The sequence below is a fragment of the Cygnus olor genome, chromosome Z (assembly GCF_009769625.2).
Source record: "Cygnus olor isolate bCygOlo1 chromosome Z, bCygOlo1.pri.v2, whole genome shotgun sequence".
NCBI lineage: Eukaryota > Metazoa > Chordata > Aves > Anseriformes > Anatidae > Cygnus > Cygnus olor.
The window spans coordinates 59,420,897-59,442,273 of record NC_049198.1 but is presented as its reverse complement, the minus strand read 5'-3'; the positions used below and the strand labels follow the sequence as shown (position 1 = coordinate 59,442,273).

Here is a 21,377-nt window from a genome sequence, read left to right as displayed (position 1 = left end):
ATCCCTTAACTTCTGCATCTGTCTCTAATCTCAGGTTGTGGTTTTCCCAAGCAACAGCCATATGAATCTTTGTGTTATAAAATACAAGAAACCATTATGGATAATTACTCTAAGTTTTTAAGGAACAATAACACCATACAATAAAGTTTTCCCCTGACTGCTTTGTTAATGCATCCCATTCACAACCTGTGATGAAGTTCCACATGAAAGAACTTCAAGTAGAAGAAATTAAAACCACATATTTTGAAGGACTTGATGACTTAGTTCCTTCATTAAAACATTTCAAACTATTTTTGATTACTTTAATACTCCATACCCAAAGCAAGGATGTACCTCGGCTGGAATTCCCTAAGACAGACAGAATGAAATGTGAATAGACTGTGCTCTAGAAAAGCCTGTGACAGAAAGTCATTCTGTTGGCCTCCCACCTATCCTCTAACACATACCCTGCCTGATCTCTGTGCATGCCCGCATTCTTCATGGCTTCCCTTCTTTCCACCCTGGTGAAAATGCACTGCTGGGTGTCCAAGCACTGGTTGTGTCCAATTTGTGAAATCAATTTTGCAAAAGTATAATTAATGCAATTCTCATAAAAAGTATTTTTATTTCTAAATGTGTTTTCTAACAGTACTAATCAGATTATTATCATCTACTGCTGGTTAAAACCATACAAAGACTGCAAATATGACAGGACCGACTAATTCTCCCTCTGGGTGTCAAGGAATTGGTAGTAGAAATCAGAGGGATTACTTTCAGCTAAGTGAACATGCAATTAGGTTTCTCTTGCAAAATGTAGGGTATTGAGCTTGTGAGTGAGATACTGTGTCATTCAATCTGTTTTCACATGCCTAACATGCTAGAAGCAAGAAAAGAACTTAGGAACCATCAGTGCTCCATAAACAACATAACACATATCCTGGGGGTGTCCCCCTTAATTTAATAGTGTCATTTTTGCTTCTGTGCAATGCTCTATTTGGGCTTACTACTTTGGTATTACTGCTCCAGTAGAATTCAGATTTTACCAATATCTCTAAAGTCTGTCAGTCCAAAGCCTGAAGGGAGTTGGTACAATCATGGTAGGTTGCTCTTCAATTTCCTTGAAAATAAGCAGCAAGTCATTGTAGATGTGTATGATAAGCTGCTCCCCACACTTACATTACTATCAGATAATAAAAACACCAACCAGAATAAAGCTGCTTTTGCAGCTTTTTGGAACTTCCTAGGTTAGAGGAGTGTTTAAGGTGGAAGAACTGTTACTGATCATGGAAAAAAAATTGACGGAAAATCCCAGCACGGTTATTCCATCTCTGTACACCCCAAAATTGTTTATATCAGCACTTTCACAGTAACAGAGAATATTCTGTCCTCTGTCATACACCATCAACTTCAGTGAGAATGCAGCAAAGGCAAATGTAAGCTTTTGGAACAAGACAGTGTTTTTAATGAGTTAACAGAAAATTTCCAATGTGAACAGCTTTTCTAATGAGGAAGTATTTAGAAAAACTTTTGTGATGTGTTTCTTTTTGAAGTTCTGAGCAATAAATGAAACAATGAATGCAGGATCGCAGAAAAGCAGTTCCCTCTTTAGGAAATCTTTTCTGGATAATCATGTCACTATTAAAAGGTTAAAAGAGCAAAGGGTAACAAAATATTATGCTATTCTACTTGCACTACGTAACTACACATAATACTTTCACTTCCACTGGCAGGCAATAAAACAACAAAATCTTGAAAACCAAACACTAACTTGAAGATGTTGTAAAGACATATGTAAGTCATATAGTCAGCCACGAGGAGGTAAGAGATACAGGGAGACAGAAGCCATGAGACAAGAGAAAATGCTTAATATCAACATTAAAAGAAAAAAGGACTGGAATAAACAAGGAATATATGTATTTTCATACAAAATTCAACACAGGACTACCTGCTCTAGTGATAAGTCACAGAACTTAGAAGAGTGAGAATATTTAAATTGTAAAAGGCAAATCAAATAAAGTAACCTGCAGTTTATAAAACGTAACCTGCAGTATACTCTGGAAAGTTTTGTTGAGACAGTTTCTTACCAAATACACCTGAAAACAATGAGAGCGAAAGCAGAAGATATTTATTAAGTAGTGTATTCTGAACTGGTAAACTAAAAAATATATTACCTACTTTTTTCTTTTTGACTTTAAAACTAGAAGAGAACTCAAATGAGAAACACAGAAACAATTTAATCTTACCAACTGGTTAATTTTCTCCCTCTCAGATGATCATTTTTGGCCAAGCTAAATTTTCAATACAAAAATTTTAGCAATTTTTTATTGTTTCTTACTTGTTTATATTTATAAACATCTAGTGATTTTCTTTTTAATTAATAAACATCCCATGATTTTGCCAAGTTCACACTCAGTTAATACTTAAGTTGGTCCTTGCCCAAACACTGCTGCCCCCACAAGCAATATGTATTTTTCCAGTGTATTAAAATACTGAGTGGAAATGTTGTGTTGCAGGTTTCCAAAAAATCTTAGTTTTCTTTTTAAATTGTCCTAGTATTTTAAGGTTTGTCAAGTTCCATGAGTTCTTCAAAGGCCTGTTTAAATGCAAAAGAAGTTCTACTAGCAAATAATCTATGCTGAAACATATGTTTAGAAACACAGAAACTTAGTAAGTATACCAAACAAATTCTGACACAAAGCATAGAAAAACTAGTTAATTGCATTTCAGAATTTGTAATGATTCTCAATGTATAGTCTTGTATCCTTTACCCCAAATTCTGATTCTTCTGGCTACCTAGGGCCCATGCCAATGCCCTAAGCATTCCTACATGTCCCTTGAAACAGCCAAAAGAATAGGACAGTTTTGGTTATCCATCATTTCATTAATAACGAAGCCAGATGTTATCTGGTCATGTCACAGATCATCATCTCAGCAGCACTAATCTTCACCCCCTTAGCTATGAGGGTAACACTGTCTGAAGTCATATGAAATTAAAATAACCCTCTCCATTTTTTCCAGCATTATTTAAAAAATAGACCAGTTCACGGCCTCAGCTCTCTTTATTGATGAGCAAAACATCCAAATTATCACCTCAGAATTCACAACAGTGGGAAAGGATCACAGATCATAAACCAGATGCACTAACCAAACTAAAGAAATCCAGTTACTCTAAATTAACCATTCTTGTTCTGAGTGACATGAAGTTCACTTGAATTATAATGGAAAGCCTCAGCTACACTTAATGATTTCAGTAACACATGGTAAAAACCAACATTGGTAAGAATAAAAGCAGGTACAGTATTTTGTTAGGATGGACATCGAAGACTACTGCTAGGTTCTTATTCTGGGCACGAGTAAGGTGCCCTGTCCCTGTCAAATACTACACATGGAGGGCTCTTTTATCAATAGTCTATGCACTAGAATGGAAGATCATTTCAACAGAAAAATGGAAGAGGGAACAGCCACAAGTTTAAATGGCAGACACATTCGATCCTTTAAGAGTGGGAAGAGATTCCGAAATATTCCTATCCAGCTCTTCAAGAATCTATATTTTTGAGAGGAAAGGAGGTTCGGATTGGAAATCAGGAGAAATTTATTCTCAGAAAGAGCAGTCAGGCACTGGAACAGGTTGCCCAGGGAGGTGGAGTCACCATCTCTGGGGGTATTCAAAGGAAAGGTTGGATATGGTGCTTAGGGACATGGTTTAGTGGGTGATATTGTTGGTGGGGGGGATGGTTGAACCAGATGATCTCAGAGGTCTTTTTCAACCTTACTGATTCCATGATCAGTGATCCTAAGTAAATGAAAAAAATGTAAAAAGACAGGGGCCGCTAGAGAGGCTCAGTATGGATCCATGGGAAGTTACTTTCATTTTACTGATACGACCAACAGAGAGGGCCTTCAAAATAGTACCTTATAGGGAAAGTATACTTCTTTCAGCTCTTGATTGCAGAAGTTTTACTCAACACCAGGAAAGGCCGCTAAGAGTTGTTAGGATGCTGCCCCACAAACCACTTATTACCCACCAAACTTTTATATTATGGTTCCAAATGGTGTTCTTTGGCTTGTTAAAATTACTAGGCATAAATATAGTGTTGCTGTTTATTTTGTTTTGCAGCGCCACAGCCTGACATCCTATCCATTAAGTTTCTTTCAATGACCAAATCTTTAGAAAACCCTGTCTTATAATCACATACTACAACTCCGCATTATGCTCAGGACCTTCTTCAAATTAAGTGGGTAACACGGCCTTCCAAGAAAAGAGACTCCATGGTTTTGCTAATATGCAAAACATCACACAGGAATTACATCCTGAAGATTAAGTATTTTCGTTTTACTGATAATTCTTAAGTTATAAGAATCAGTAGGCAAATATCTACTAATAGTAAATAACTGATCAACCGTAAATAACTAATCAACCAGCTCAGTAGCTGGTAGCTTTAACCATTTACAAAAAACTAGAAAGAGATTGCACCATCACCTTGTTACAGTTTCAACACTTATCAGTAATGTTTAGGAGATACAGAGGTGTTTGGGATGCCCTGCTCTCTCTCTCTCAAAATATTTAAAGTGCTGATAATCTGCTGATCAAAACACAATAACCTCCAACCAACAAACAGTAACAATGAAATGCAAATATGAAGAAGCAGTAGAAAGTGTACTAGGTGTTTTAAGATATTTTTTTGTTGTGTGTATTTAAATATAATGCAGAGTCCTGGCATCCTTACCTTTTAAGGTAAATATACCTTAACAGTAAAAATCATACTCATGACAGCTAAATATTAAGTGTGCCAGTAAACTTTCAAAGTAAAATCAGAAGTTGTCAATGTACACTGGATAAATAAATGAAGAAATTTACCTCTCTTTTTCCAGCTCTTCTAAATAACCAGTGCTTTCCCTGCTTCCATTCATAAATCCTCTTCTTGGAAATGATCCCATGGGAACAGGACTGCACTCTCCTGAACGGCTTGACACAGACCCTTCCCGGCTCCCATATGAACGCGTGGACACCTTTGGCCTTAACTTTACTCCAGGGAAGCTGGTACTTTCCAAGTTCAATTCTGGAAAATAAAGAGCAAACAGTTTCAGAGGTGAAGTTCATCAGCACATTAAGGAGATTATTCTATCTCGATTTCGTGTTTCATGAACAAATGTGTTTTTTGATGGAAATAGATTAAACATTTTGCATTGGCATTCACAAAAGAACATAATGTGAACCAACCCCGATCTCGATGGTACACTTAGAGAATACTTGTCCTCTGAGCAGATGGCAAAACTACTGCAGTCCTGCTCATCAGAACAGTGCCCCCACACTATTTTGCCTGCCTCCTTCCCAGAAGACTTAAGAAATGGGCCAAGTTTTGCATAAATGCCGTTGGAATTGCTCATGGCACACTTACAGCCTCTTCCTTGACTATCTTGTACATGCTTCACTGTCATGTAGCTGATGACAAGTCATCATGTAGATGATGACAAGTCACCAACAGGCCCTTAAATGTAGACACCGTCTACAATATTTCTGGTTCAGTAGTAAAGATAATGGATATATATTGAAAATTACTGATTTGTACTTGCTCTGCAAGAATTATATGGGATGGTGCACATTCCACCACATGGTCTAGGGAAGGAGTTATCAGTTTTCAGCATGGCAGATACAATTCCAGTAATGTGACACAGAGAGGGTAGGGCATGCAAGCAAATTTGGAAAAATCATGGAACTAATCCATCATTAATTTTAAAAATTACATCTACTTTTTCTGAAATACTGTATAAAGTGGAAGTTGCATCAAATGCAATTCATATGAAGTCCTACAGTAACAGTAGCAAAAGCACAAAAGCAACTTAGAAACATGCTCCTTTTTGAAAATGTGTCTTTAAAATGCTTAGCCAAAACAAAAACTGTGCACTGAGAGTATGCCTAACAGCTAAAGTCAGCGGCAGAAAGAAGGTGCATTTGAGTTTGAAAATTTTACCCCACAGAAAAAGCAATTAAGAAGCAAATGATCCTATTTAAAACATAATTGTAGATTTACCTTTAAGTCGTTCTAGTAAGTCAATTTGTCCAGAAGATGCCATTGCCTCATCTTCAATACTTCCTTGTAGCTGTTTCAGCACCTCCTGTAAGAAATTAAACTTCATTAAGAAATCCTTACAATAATAAACCACAAGGTGAATACATATCATCTGTCCTCAAGTTCACACTTACGTACCACCTACTGAGACACTGATGTAAACTTTATTTCATGTGACCAGTGATCAATTGTCACAACTTTTATTTCTGTCAAATAAATTCTATAGCATTTCCCCAAACACTGTCACAATGTAAAGTATATCCTGAATAACAGACTCTCTGGCAAATGCAAGCTATTATCTTATTTAGAAGTCCTTCTCAAAGTGAATATACATTTTATCTCTAATTTAGAGATGCAGAAGTGGAAGCACAAAGAAATTAGTCAAATTTCTTCAACTGTGTACCTAAAATTAGTCTTGTAAAAATAAAATTCGGTACACGACTAAAAGTTACTACAGTATTTTGAATATCACATTAAACCTTAAAGGTATCAGTAGAAGTTAGCAACACTGTAAACCAGCAAGGAGAGTCATAATTATTCTTACTAATACTGCTACTACCACCACCAACTCTGTCACCATCACACCTATGAGAAAAAGACAGGATTCTTTCATGGCGTCATCATATTAGGCTTACTCTTTAGGATTCCTTCATGCAGCTGAAGTTTCAAAGCCAGTAACATACCTGCACGCTACTGAAACTAAATGAACTATACGGCAGAAGAAACAATTTTAATGCACAAAAAGCTTCGTAATAAATGATTACTGTACTAAAGAGAGGGTCCTGTAAGCCCCCAGGTCCCTAATGCTCAGTGGCCTAAATTCAGGTAGAAAATTAAATGCAAGTTACTGAATGCCTTTTCGATATCATAATGATGGATACATCAATAGCAAAAAATGAAAAGACTGGGCATAAATCAAAAAGCCCTTATTAGAATTTAAAATATGATTTTTCATACTATGGCACAGAAAATATTTTAAGAAGCACCAAAGGTCAGGAAACAAAAACTCTGAATAATGAAAGGTACTCCATACTTTTCACACACAGATTCTACAACTGGAATTGTACTCCTCCTGTTCAAATGCAAAAACTAATCAATTTTAGATGACTTTAAAAATCTCTGTATCCCTGTTTTGCTCTTTTCTGAATTCAGTATGCCTTATCACCTACATTAATGATCCCTGCAGCTTCTACAAGAGATTCCTTTTAAGTCCATTTTACTCTGTATGAAAGAAACAAAAGGCATCTACAAGACAAGATATTATTTACTTTAAAGAGATACGCTACTGAGGTTTTCTGTACTCAAACTGTTCTTCCTCATACAAAAAATAAAGTGAAAGGATTTTGAGTATTTTACTCATTTTACTATTTGTGGTCCTGAGAATATAATCTCCAAGCACTGCACCGAGAACAAATGGTAGCAGCACACTCACTCTGCAATCACCCAGTATTTAACTACATGCCAGCACTGTAAGCAGAGTAATTCTGCTTAATTCTAGATGGATGAACTACGTCTACTCTGTTTTTTGAAAATAATTCTGGTAGTGAGTTGAGGCCAAGTTTCCCACTTTACATATTGCCTGACTTGCAAAGTCAAGGCATGTGCCCACACCAATGCACTTGTTTGGATCACTGTGAAGCCTGACTCCCAGCCGCCCCCACTGGCTGCACTTTGATTCACAAAGTAGAATGATCTCAAGAGTGTAAACTGAATTTCTTTCACACCAAACTAAGCCAGCAGTTACTCTCAATACTGCTAACAGGCATTCAGCCCATGGGACCAGGTTGTAACTAGTCCAAAAACAAAATCCCATGACATATATATATGTATCAGGGGGACATAAATATACTATGCACACTAGGTCCTCAATGTAATTCACCTACAGATCCGCACTTACCGTGCTCCCCGTTAATGCAGGCATAGCCTTCAGGATCATGTCTGGTGTGATAAAATCACCACTCTTGGAAAGAACTCTCCACTGTGTTTGTGCTTTAAAGTGTGTTCAAGGGCATCCTCATTAGCCATGTGACACAGCCATTTCTATACATAACATCTGCCCTGTCAGCAAAGTCAGACAAATGAGTAATCTGGTGTTTTTCAAAGAAGGACTCCTACATTATCTGACACAAAGGCAGATAACATTTGCAGACAGCAGTCTTAGCTTAAAAGCCTAAAAGGGCAATGTGGGTATGTGGAGTGGTCTTGGGAGTTTTTCAGGCTTCTGAAAGACCTGTCAACTCAGATAAATTTAGAAAAAACTGATGAACCCTCTTCCTCTGCAAACAGCACCTTGGTGTAGGAAAACAAGTAAACAAACAAAAAAACACAACACAAACCTCCAACCCTTCCTCCCACTCCCTTGGAAGCCTCTTTCTCACCTCTCTGCATACTGGTATTATAGTCCTGCAATTTCGGAGATGGCTCAGGATACTTTCCTACACAATGAGTCTTCTTGCTTTAAGAGTGAGCGTGAACAGCTAAGTGGAAATATTATCACCTTTTCCTATGCCACCAAATTACATGCCTGCATGGTGTCTAGGTAGCCAAGGACTGCTCTCTCTCCTTGAACATCCAGTATTGACAACAGTTAAAATCAGCAAAATGAATCACCCTTCCCAATTTTCTCTGCTGCAATTCATTAGTTTAGGTTGCACCTCTAAGTTTTACTTTTTTTTAACCCCATTTTTCTTCCCTCAACAGCACATGCATTTTTTCTATTTAGCAGGTAAAGCGTTTCACCACCTGTTTTCTTTACCACCTTTGCTAAGTAACAGTGCCATTACAAGACTATTGTGTCTATTTCAAGCTCAGTCACAGCACACTTTACAATCTAAACTGACAAGACAGAGAAATGTTATAGAGGGAGATGCAGACCCCCAGTACCAGTGAAAAATGAAGGAGTGTGCTAAAATGACACATTGGGGAATTTGAGCTTTTATTTGAATAAAGAAAGGGAGAAGTTGTCCACAATAACTGATTTGGAGGAAACATGTCAATTTAACTATGATAACGCACATTTTTATTTATACTTACTATAACTCCGGGATTCAACGCATTCCTTTCACCTGCAGTTCTATTTTTTTCTAAGATTAATACAGCATTTTGAAATAGTGCTTTTCTATGAACAATAATCTTGCATGTCTTCTGATACCATGCCTGTTAAATAGTACAAAATTGTCTCTCTATTTAAACTTGGACAACTTTAACTAGATTAGTATTTCTATTTAATTATGCAAGCTTGAATACATACACTAGTATGAGTTTATACCATAATTCTAAGCAAATTCTTTACTTGATTGTGACTTCCTAACAAAATAGTTACACAAATCTAAGTATATCTATAAAATCTATAAAAAAGGCTGCAGAAGTTTTTTTTTCCTCTTCTTTTAATTAATTGAAAATTAAATTGTTATAATGGTCTCTTAAATATAACCTAATGGTCTCTTAAATATAACCTTGTCAGACAGGAGAAGTACATGAATGCTTTTGGAAATAAATGGCAATGTCCCTATGACTCACCATCATTTAAAAAGGTTTCTGCCTTCACAGTCTCTGGACTGTGAAGGAAACAAACAATGTCTTTGTGTGTGTGTTCTGTCAATATAGTCCCAAGCTTACAACTAATTCATGGCTAATTAAATAAAAAAGATCAGACCCATCAGCAAGTAACTGGAAAACAACCGAGGAGTACCTTAACAGTAAATGCACCCAACTAAGTAGTGAACTTGTAAATAAAATTGCTTAAGGGTTGTAAATTTACTCAAACTGCTAATAATATAGGAACCACAGAGATGCAATGCTAATAATGCCAAATTTCAAATCCCAGTGAGTTAAGATTTAAAAGTATATTTAATTTTGGAAGATCAGAAGCGTATTAAATATCTGTATCTGAAAATATTTAAAAAGATGGTAGCTGTGCAAACACATTCTGGTTTACGTATATACTACTTTGGCAGAAGACAGAACATTTACAAGAGTCTGGTCATATCAGATAGACTTAGTCTTCTGTAAACAATACTTGATTTTTCTCCTCGCTTTTAAATAGAGTAAGCTTTACTATTTTTATGCACTTTTCTAAAGGTTTTATATATTCAGAGAGTGCCCAAATGTATGAAAATCATAACGAAAATTAAATACGTGAAAACACTGGCAGCAGTATTCGAGAGACACAGATCAGTTTCAGTTTGACAGTTAGCAAACAAGATGTTTTAAAATTTATTGGATCTTCTAAAGGTAAGCATGAGCCTGCATTGAAAAAGATCTCTACCAAAAGCTATTCTGTCAATGACTTTCTATTAAGACACTCTTTTCAGCCAGTAACTATACATGGTCCTGAATGAAGACGTTCCTGTCATCTATACACTAGATTTCACTGTGTGTATTTTTCAGTGTTTGTAGATGAAACCTTAATCATCTTTCAGTTTATATTTCAGGTTATGTTTACCTTGATTAGCACTATATTTCTAACACTTGAGTACAAAACCAGGCCTAATTGCACAAATACAGGCAGTGTTTATAATTTCAGACAGTAATTGAACATCTGCCTTAGTACCATGCAGGATGGGAATAGTACATCGTGAATGGCTCAAAAATATTTTGCATTGTTTTTAAATGAGAATATTTCTGTCAGCAACTGTGCTTATGTTTTTAAATGCAATATGCTGAAAACTTACAATACAGCTCAACTCTAATTTTAAAGTGATTTTTAAAGTTCAACCCAGTGTTGCACATTGTTTCAACTATTGGTTTAAAAGGGCAGAAAAAGAGGTAACATACTAAAAGCACATCCATCACTCAAATTCAACAAAAGCATTAGGTGCCAAAACAGCTGGGGAAAAATCAGAATGCTGCTTGCTATTCGTTTATGGAGAGCATAACCTGAAGTTCAAGGTCTAGCATGACCCTTCATAGCTGTATCAACTCAACAGTGCCTTAATACTATCACACATGGTAGCTGTGACAGTCACGGGGTCAAGTGAGCATTATGGAACGGCCCTTCACTCCTGTACATTCTGGCAAATTACAACGCTACTTAATCAAGCTTGGTGGGAGCCCTTCTAACTGGCTGAAGGGTCAGGCAATTGCTCTGGTTCCTCAGCCCTATAACCAAGCCCAAGTGATCACAGCGATGGTGACAGTACTGCTGACTGAGGTCAAACACAGGAACAGCTCAACTTTTAACCTTGTAGAAAGAATAAAGCGTTTGTTATGTGAAACGATGTTGTTCATTTTAATTTCAAACAATGTCACTTTTTAAAGGAAAATTATTGGCATGATGCCACCATGCTCATGAGCTGTCACTTGCTGTAACCGCACACTGAAACACATTAAGATTTTAGTGCAAGTCCACTGTCAGATCAACTAAAGCATCTTATTTTATGCTCAGAAAGAACACTGTCTAAAGTAATGTCAGTAACTATAAATATCACCAGCTCATTTTCACCCAAATTATAGAAAAAACTTTTATTTAATTTTCCGACCAATTTGGATTCTGGAACAATCTTTTCAGTTGCAAACACCATGCTAAAAACATTAATTATTGTGAAATCAGAACAGCAAACTGAAAGACACAAATCAATGTCAATACAATGCCACTGTTCCTTCTTTACTGACAGAATTCACTATTTCACATCTCAGCATTTCATAAAAAACTACAACTAGAAAACGGTGCAATTTTTAGTTTGCTTGAACTTAAGTTATTTGCAAATGTCTAACTGCAGTACATGTGTAGTCACTCAAGAAAAATATTTTCCAGACTTATCATTTGATTCAATTTGTAAAAATCTGTTCAGCTTAAGGGATTTTCTTCCACCGACATTACCAAATGTTCAATCCACATGAATTAAAATCTTCAAGTTTACTGTTAACATTCTTTTTAGAGGATGTCTCTACACATTTCACTATCCCTTGCATATCTACTGTACAGTCAGTGTAGTACTTTTCCTCCGTGTTATAATTCTGATGTGACAGGCTCTTTTATGTGCTTTACGACTGACATTAACTCTTCCCTCCTAAGAAAAGCATGGAGGTGTGGTGCATAGGGTACAAGAGAAACATCCAGAATGCGGAAAATCCATCTTAGAATAAGGCAAGATGAAGGAAGATGAAAGCTCACAGAAGGGGAAAAAAAGAAGCATGCTTTCTATACTAATTATGAACAATAATCTCCCTTAAATATTTGAAAAATTCAGCCGCTTACAAGTTTGGAAGGGAAATACTGAAATAAAAGTGAAACAATCACATGTTGTAAAGAAAATAATGAATAAATTAATACAGCACGTGGTACAGAAGCTCAGAATTTAGCACCTACTCCACAAATATTTGTTCAGGGTAGGAATGTTACTGCTGAATCCATGGCTTTGCTCCCTTCTTGTTCATCAAACAAAGCACTACTAGTTACAGTAGTGTCTCCATCAGATGAAATTAAAATCTTTAGAAATTTATCCTCAGACTAGATCAGTGAACTGTTATAATGTACAGTAACACTGATCATACAGGCAGTTAAACAATGCAAATATGAAGGCTTGAGGGAAACAAGTGGAAAGCTAGTATCACCACTCAGAGAACAAAACAAGGTGTCATCATTACGTTTTGTTTTTACGATGCCTGCTGTGCAGAATGGGATTAAGTGTAAAGCTAAAGAAGGTTTTCACTAAGAGCAGTGGTATATGCACACGCTCTGACCAAATACCCACTGGGCCAAACATTTGAAGAGGACTTGACTTTTAAGGTGTCAGATCCCATGCTACTATTATATTTTCCAATCTCCCCCTTATTAAATAGATATGAAGTTAAATACACACACAACTACAAGGACAGCTAACGCAGTTGAGTTTTAAAATGCTGTATTATTCTAGAATACAAAACATAATCCAGTTATACTGAAAGCAAACTATTATTGAATCAAAGTATTTTGGTTGGCTGTACTGAATATAATTGAGTTTTGAGCTCTGTCTAGGATGACATGGTGCCACGTGAGATCTGCATCTCTGAACTTGCATTGAATTCTCTCCTACTTTCTGCTCAATGTTCTGGACATGGTGTTTTTGACTGTGACTGAAGTCAAACAATTTCCATGATGTAGGCTACCCAGTCATACAGAGACCATAGCTTATGAAAGAGATGCTATCAGGCTAAGAAATCCAGTTGACAGAAGAGGATGCAGTTCTCGTGTTTTTAACATGGTAAGCCAATTTTTTTCTGTCAAAATATAACTTTCAAGAGAAATTCCTGACTCTACACATCATTATATGCATGAAAATCTGCACTTCGAAACTTCAGTTGCAGATGTAAATTAGAAAATAACACATTATAGAATGGTGTATTTTCATCCGTATTGTAAGCACTGAGTATGCTAACTTCAGAACATTTTTTTTGTACATATGTAAAATTGTATCATCCACCCATGGTAGAGGGGTTGGAATTAGATGGCCTTGAAGGTGCCTTCCAACCCAAACTATGTTATGATTCTACTATCATAGTGTATACAGACCAGCTGCAAAATCTATCATCTATCTTAAAGCTCATGTTTCCTTAATAGTTAAGTGTGCAAACCCAAATGAGATGCCTTTTTTTTTTTGGTGGTGTTTTCTTTTTCTGTTTAAAGAGAGAAAAAAGTAAAAAAAACCTCTGTTGTGTAAATGACCGTGCTTTCATAGTTTGTTTCAGTCTCAAAGCTTGTTTGTGTTACAAGTGAAGAACAGACCTGGGAGTCAGATAATTTGTACCATCCCCACCACTGGAAATGGATACAAAGATGAATTTCACAGAAACGTCTTTATGCTTCTGATTCATTAATTCCCTCACAAAAATTCCTTTTCAAAGGAAAGCTTACTACTCAAACTCCTCTTGTTCACTACTGCACCTTAAGCTGTTCTTTAAAACACTTTTCGTTCCTTCTACATTTCCCTTTGTCTGCTGTAATTTATGTTTCTGCTTAAAGCTTGCCCACAACAAAATTCAGTGAACTATCGAAGAAATCAAAACAAAGCTTCTACTGCGTGCTAGAAGGAACATATATCAAAACAGGCTTTTAAAAATGGAAGTTAGGAGAAGAAAAACAACCTCAGTTAAGTCAGAGGACACAGAACCATACAAATAACTCCTAAGAGCCTAACCTTTTACAAAAAGTACAAAAAGCTTTTAACTTTGGCCACATTTACCAAAATGTTGAAGAATCAGTCAGACACAATGAAGCTGATTTATTAAAGTTGGCTGGAAAATGCATGGAAACAATGCCAGGACAAAGACAGATTCAATGTAGGCACCACTTCTTGAGGTACACTACTTGCATGGCAATGAGCAAATGTCGAGCATGCTAGAAGGTTCTGATTAGCTGGTGACACACAAGCTAATTAAGGAAGGAAAATTTATGTTTAACTGCTCTAAGTGGCAAGCAAAAAGTTTCTTTCACTCCCATCTGTACCAATGTAAACAGGATCCTTCTCTAAAAAGTTGTAAGACAAACATATACAGTCAGAACCAGGATGATGGGAAGAAAAATAAAACACTGGAAGCAAAGGATACAGTAAGAAATGGCAACATTTCAACAGTCTCACAGAAACATAGTCATTGACCTCACAGTATTATCACAATCCTTTGCAACTGCTTCATAAACTATAACAAAAAACTGGATTGTATGGGCAACTCTACTCAAATACTCCCATCCTTCTAAAATAATCTAATAACTCAAGTTTCCTAACAACCACAAAGCAGCACACGACCCACAAACAAACAAAAACCCCACCACTCTCTATCATGTTATCTCAGAGCCACCTTATATAGAATTTTCAAAGTTAACTTTTCAAACATTTTTGTCCCAATTAACATGTTACAGTACAAATTTTCACCAAAAAAAGAAAAAAACATTCCTGAAATTATTTGCAGAAGTACTTTTCCATGAACTAACGTACTGAGGATTGTGCTACTCTTAGGACCAGAGCTATGCAGTGGATCTGCTTAGATCTTCTCATTAAGACTTTCTATTGAGTTCCCAAAGACAACTGAAAAGGTTTTAAACAGAACAAAAAGCTAAGCTATAAACCAGGACAATTAGTGAACCTTTTAATAGAAAATAATAACAATCTAAATGACTTGAAAAAACACTTCTGCTGCAATTACTGAGACTCCATCCAACTCTTCCCTCCCTACTGCACCCCTTGCAGGACAGATGTGAATTGCAGCACACGCTATAGATTGCTACCTGCTCAGAGAAAGGGCTCTTTCCATCACCAGCCAGGCAGACTGCTCCATTTCCTACTCTCTACTGCAGTCTCTTAGGATCTCTTCATCAGTTACGGGCTCCCCAGCAAGTTATCACCTTCCCTCCTCTCTCCCCCTCCCACCATCCCTTCCCACACCTGGACTCTGAAGGCCCTCTCCTTCATAATGCTCAGGAGCTCTAGAAGGGAGGAAGATTCCTCCTCCTCCTCCTGGGGCTCTGCTCCAACCAGTCTTAAGAGATTGTGACCCTACTGGGAAAACAAGAACAGAAGCAAAAGCAGGCACTATCCTCACACTGAGTCAGACCAAATGCCAGTCCATGCCAACATCCTACCTTGGCAGAAACCCAGAGCAGATACATGAACAAAAAATACATTGTTCATTTCACTTGTGTATCCCTCCTCCCAGCTTCCAGCAGTGCTTAACTTGCAGACTTCCTGAATCTGCATCTCTGGTAGTACTAACCCCTGATTGATTTTTGGCATCCAAATGCACTTAATTTTATCTGGCACTTATTTCCTCAGTCACTCAATGCCACAAAATCCTGCAGCTCTTCACACTCAGTGCGCTCATTTTTACAACACTTTTACATCTTTTTATTTTTATTTTTCTCCTCCAAATAACTTATATGTTGAAAAAAAATCAAGTCATAGCAGAAATCTCACTAGGTCACTACTGACTACACTAAAAAAAAAGATCATTTACTCTATTGTTTATTCTATTCTTTATTTTCTACCTTTAACTCACAGAGCAATCAAAGAACTTTCCCAAATCTTCAAGAATCTTTGAGGGAGATCAGCAGTTTTTCCCTAGGATGTTTTCTTGAAAAGTGGCATCACACCTGCCACCTTCCATAACACTCACACTGAGGGCATTTTAAACACATAATAGAGATTGCGATCATTGTCTGACAAGCACCAGTGGTTATTATAACCAGAAGGACTTAAGTAAGCAGAGGATCTTGCAGGAAAATTATATACACAAATTTGATAAGCAGTGCAGATGTCTGTTTGGTGGAAGAGTCAAGTTAAAAAAAAGATTATCTTCAGTTTGAATTCTAGAGATTGACAGTGTGTCATTATTTGCTATCTATTAAACATAAGGGTAAAGGAAGATATATAAGGAAGAAAGTGAAAACATGCTGGGTAAGAAGCCCGGGAGACAGGGGTCCAAACCTAAAGCAATAAAGTTGACGCAGTGTAGATTATATAGGAAAGCAGCTTTGACTAAGAAGCTATACGTGATGAATTGCTGCGAGGAGGGAACCTACCACAGAGAAATTTTGTGATACATGAACAAACAAGAAATGACTGGCTGACAAGCCAAGGAACACTGTGCAAATGTTTGGTTAACTGCAGTTTTAAGCACCCGTATCTCGAGATCACTCTGGGAAATGATTTTTCCTCTTTCCTAGGCTGTAACCCACTTTCTGAAAGCCAGGGGGGTTATACCTCAATCTTCTAGTTGCTGAAAACCAGAGGGTGGCATAAGTTACACCTTACTTTTGACAGTTCAGTAATTTCATACACGAATTGCTTCAAAACACTTGAGTGAATATCAAATATTTCTGACATTTCACTGTATCTGTTTTAGACCTTCATGCTGAAGTTTTCTATTGTTGATAATAAATTTTCAGACAGAACCCCTGAGATGCTCTCTGTATATCAGGGAAATATCTCTAAGCTCTGTATGTGCAATTACTGTTGAAATATTACTACACTGCTTTTAGTTATCAAACAACTACAACCCACTCTATTATACTTGTCCCAATCCCTTTGTGAAAGTATCAGATACCTCGTAACACCTGGAAATCAGACTTCCAGTGACTGCTCTGGAAATAATGCTAGTATTCCAGTCTGTGACAGAAAGCACAAAGACATACCTACCATACTAAAATTTAAGATTCAAATACAAGCATTTCACAGTTACACTGCAGTTTGCTTACTACCCTTGCTTACTAGCCTATTCACTAAGAGGAATTCCAGATCAAATACATCTATTCTAACGTGTTTCTCTTCTGTGTACTGAATATTTTACTTTCATATCTTAACATCATTCTTCAATTTTTTTTTATTGCTGTATGCCTTGCTGAAATACTCTACTCTGTGATGTCAACTATAAATCTTTTTTCCAAAGATAGAAGAAAAAGGGAAAAAAAGCAAGGTGAAGCAACAAACACTCTCCTTTTGGAAAGTGATTGGAAAGACCTGTTTAACTGACACAGTAGTAAAATACACAATTTCAGGTATTTTATAGTAAAAACCGCTGATAGATTACTGAAGATGGGATTACACATATGGGTATCCATTAATTGTATGTATCCACTGTTTACCCGACTAAACTTATGTATAGGAAGATACACACCATGCATGCATACAACATGTGACAATTTGTGAGCAGTATGTTTCAGGGATTTCTGTCAGGCTTCAAATATGACAGACTTCAAATTCTGATTTGCAAGCACATGGATTATCATGATACATTGAAATGGATTCCTGTGCCAGAAACAGAAAAACTTCTTGGCATCTTCAGTGCTTTACAATGAGGATCATTAACACTGATGATCAGAGGGACAACTGATCAGAACAAAGCAGGTTCTCATGGTTAAGTATCAAGAAATAGTGGCTAAGCAGGAGATGGTCTGACCAGTAAATGAGGAAGGCGAGTTTAAAAAAATATGCAATCACCTGTTTAGCTAATCAGGAAAGCATTAGATAAAAGCCTCTTTCAGAATATGTAACTGCTTTCTCTTGGCAGACACTTTGAACCAAACCTTAAAATGTGCACATGAGGAATAAAGGGTGCCAATAACATGTAAATTTTTATGTTTCTGCAAGTGTAAACTTTTCTAAAAAAGGATACGATTCAATCACTGGTATTCTTGGTGTAAAAAAATCAGCATTATTTGTTTTTGCTGTTGTTTAAACTCTTAAGTCAAAATCCCGCTTCCAGACCTTGAGAAAGAGTTCCTAAGCAAAAAGTGTAACAGTGACAAAACACTGCTAGTGAGTCTGCTCCTGAAACACTCTGAACATCCATCTCCTGTTTTTATAAACAGACTCCAAGCTGGAAGCAGTGCATTTTTAAGATTCCTTCTTTTTCATCAAACAACCAAGCTACTCTAACTGTTCTCTTAAATTGGCATCTTGCTAGTGACTCTGCTATTCCTGCTAAGGATCTGTATGTTCATCTCTTTAAATAGTCACAAAAAGAATGATAGGAAGTTATATTTGCAGAGAAAATAAAATGCAAGTTTTTTTTTTTATATAAAAATCACACAGTTCTTGTAAGAAATAAGCTTTCCCATATTCTCACAAATCCAGCATGACCACTACACATGGAACAGGCACCATGGCATCTTGTATAGCACACCACTGACCTTTAATTCAGCTAATTTAAAGTATTAATCAATCAACTGCACAAAGCATACACAAACCTAAAATAAATCTGGTATATTATATTGGCTTGAAGCATCTTTTGCAGTTACTTTCAATTATCTAAACCTTGTACAAACATATTCAAAATCAAAATTCTCAAAATATCAGCACTATTTTTTTTGTTTAGTCAAAATCTGTTCCAATCCAACAATAAAAAGCATCATAAGGCTTACTACCCTGCTAATTTACAGAAAAAACACAAATACTTTCCATGTCAAAAATAAACCACTCTTTGGACCCACGCTGAACATCACAGTAACTAGCTCTCTAGGAGTTCGTCTTTTAAATCTGAATTCTGTAAACAAACAATAAAAATAAAACAACAAAAACAAAAACACAGAAAATTATTACAACTACAATATTTATATGAAGGTAATGATCTGCCAAAAAACTCCAAAAAATAAATGTAAAAAATTTAAAAATATGAAAAGTGTGTTTTATGTACATGAAAAGAAAAAAGATTCCATAGAACAGAAGTTTAACCATTGCTTTGTTTCTTTACAGTGTAGATTCAGCTACTTAGAACACTTCTCAAAAATATCACGATATCTCAATCTATTTTGTATTGATACATGTAGAAACAGTATAGAGGACATTAAGTGAGCCGGAAAATATGGAAAACAATTTTAAATGTGCTATATAAACACAAAAGGGAAGACATTTTGCTCACAGAGCAGCGCATGTAATAAAGTTGGCATCTTTCTTACACAAGACAACACGAAATTATTATTTTAGAATGAAATCCAACCAGAGACAGAGCAAGCATGGAAATCAAACATAACGGAAGTTATGCTTTTGCAAGCGTTTACGTATCTGAGATTAAATTAAAAGTAACCATTTTCACACAGAACTTATGTGGGGAAAAATATTAATATGAATTCAGTATTATATGAAAAAATGTACCATCCTTAACAGCTGTTCTTCACATAAACCAGGTAGGACAGTCTTCACTTGCAATTTATGCCTTAAAAATTAAGGTATTTTTCTGACAGAGTTGTACATTTACAGGCAAGTAGTAGTAGAGCTTGGACTATAGCTCTGTGTACATACTGGACTGCTTTTTGTCTCTTCAAGAATATTACAGGTTTTGAGCTCGAATTTGCTAGTCCATTTTTTCCTAAGTTTGTCCACAGTCTGCGTTTTATGTGGTTATGCTTACTATCTACACCTACACACTTAAACTGTTCTTTTATGTTTATGGTCCAACATCATTAATTCATTGACCATCAAACAGCGTATTTGTTTATTTAGAGAGAACATTTTATCACACAACTGCTTGTTTCATCTGACAGTAAGCCAACAGTAACAACTGAATTTCCCAAGTTAGTCATAATACTCTGAAGGATTTCTTTTATTTGAAGAGTTCATCTCTAAGACAACACAAATTAAAAAAAAGTGTACACTGTTTTATAAGTCATTTTGGCACCCAGATAGAATTCATCTTTCTTTGTTTACCCCTCACGTCCTTTTTTGGTCAGCAAAGAACAGTTTTCCCTTTTAATTATGAAAAATATCTTTAAAAATGAAGCATTCAGATGCAGATGTTGTTCTTATATAGGTCAGCAGTAGTTTACAATAAATGCATCTGTAAGATGAGCTCATGTTAAGCTTTTAATTCTAGTATGATTATCTTACATTTCTGAAATTGAGAGATTATAAAAATGAGGTATACTTGCACAACATTTTAACACTACTACTTTCAGAATCAATTTCTTTAAAGATATTCAATGGTGTCTTTAAAATGCTCCTCCCAATGACTGCCTTCCATGACTGATTAAAGAATATAAGGCAGAATAGGCAAACATACTAGCACAGTCCGAAGAAATACTATGAAATATTTCTACAGATCAAAGTGAATGGTATAACAACGACAACACTGCTGCACATAATGTCATGCAACCACAGCTCATCTGCCCCACTACCACTCCCTTTATCCCTTTCATGTTTGGGACTGCACTTGGCAGGAGGAGTGGCTACAGCTCTACAGTGCTTATGTGCCATCCCAAAGGACTAGAGTTTGAAAGTATTTGGAGTTTAACTACTTATATAGTAGCCCAGAGACCTTCTATCTGCAGTTCCCTGTTTCTTCTAATTACTTTTCTTGCAATTATCCCTAATCATGGCACTGGAACCATACAAACCATGAAGAAAGCAGCTTCTTTCAGTGGTACAAAGCCACTATGTACTTTCTCTGAAAACATACAATACTAAAATCGTCTCCTGACTGAACAGAATCCTGCAGGATCCCCATCAAACTTTTTCACCCACACGCTCCAGTACCTAAGATGATTCCCATAATATCCTTTAAATTCAACATAAGGAAGACAAAGCAAGGTTTCAATCCTTTTCAAACGTCTGAAACAAGAGAAAGAAATGGCATCTTGCTTCGGGTCCAGAAGCAAGCACTCACGAAGAACAGATATGCCCGGGATTTTCTGATAGAATATGGGAAAAAAAATCAGATTAGTCTAAACAACCTCCTCCCTCCGAAATGAAAAGAAACCCTGAGCTTGACACTTGAGTTGGAGGTGTTTGAGGATAAATTCCTCATATTCAGTTTGTCATTTAAGGAGAGAAAATATGAGGTATCTACTTGGAATACAAGCATAAACACTTTTCTGTAGAGTGTGATACAACTGCTTTCAGTTTGGTGATCCACGAGATTTTA

The 21,377-nt window shown here is 36.3% G+C and overlaps 1 protein-coding gene across 6 annotated transcripts in view; it reads right to left on the bottom strand.

Annotated features, from left to right (window-relative positions):
• Positions 1–21,377, bottom strand: part of APC (APC regulator of WNT signaling pathway) — a 90,647-nt gene that overhangs the window by 37,447 nt on the left and 31,823 nt on the right. For 5 of the 6 annotated variants that reach the window (XM_040540130.1, XM_040540127.1, XM_040540128.1 and 2 more), the window contains exons 3-4: positions 6,012–6,096; positions 4,838–5,039 (exon numbers count right to left, since the gene is read on the bottom strand). In XM_040540130.1, coding sequence (XP_040396064.1) covers positions 4,838–5,039; positions 6,012–6,096 — 287 coding nt within the window. Of the gene's footprint in view, positions 1–4,837; positions 5,040–6,011; positions 6,097–15,252; positions 15,375–21,377 lie in introns of those variants that run through there. The other variant, XM_040540131.1, reaches the window with a different exon arrangement.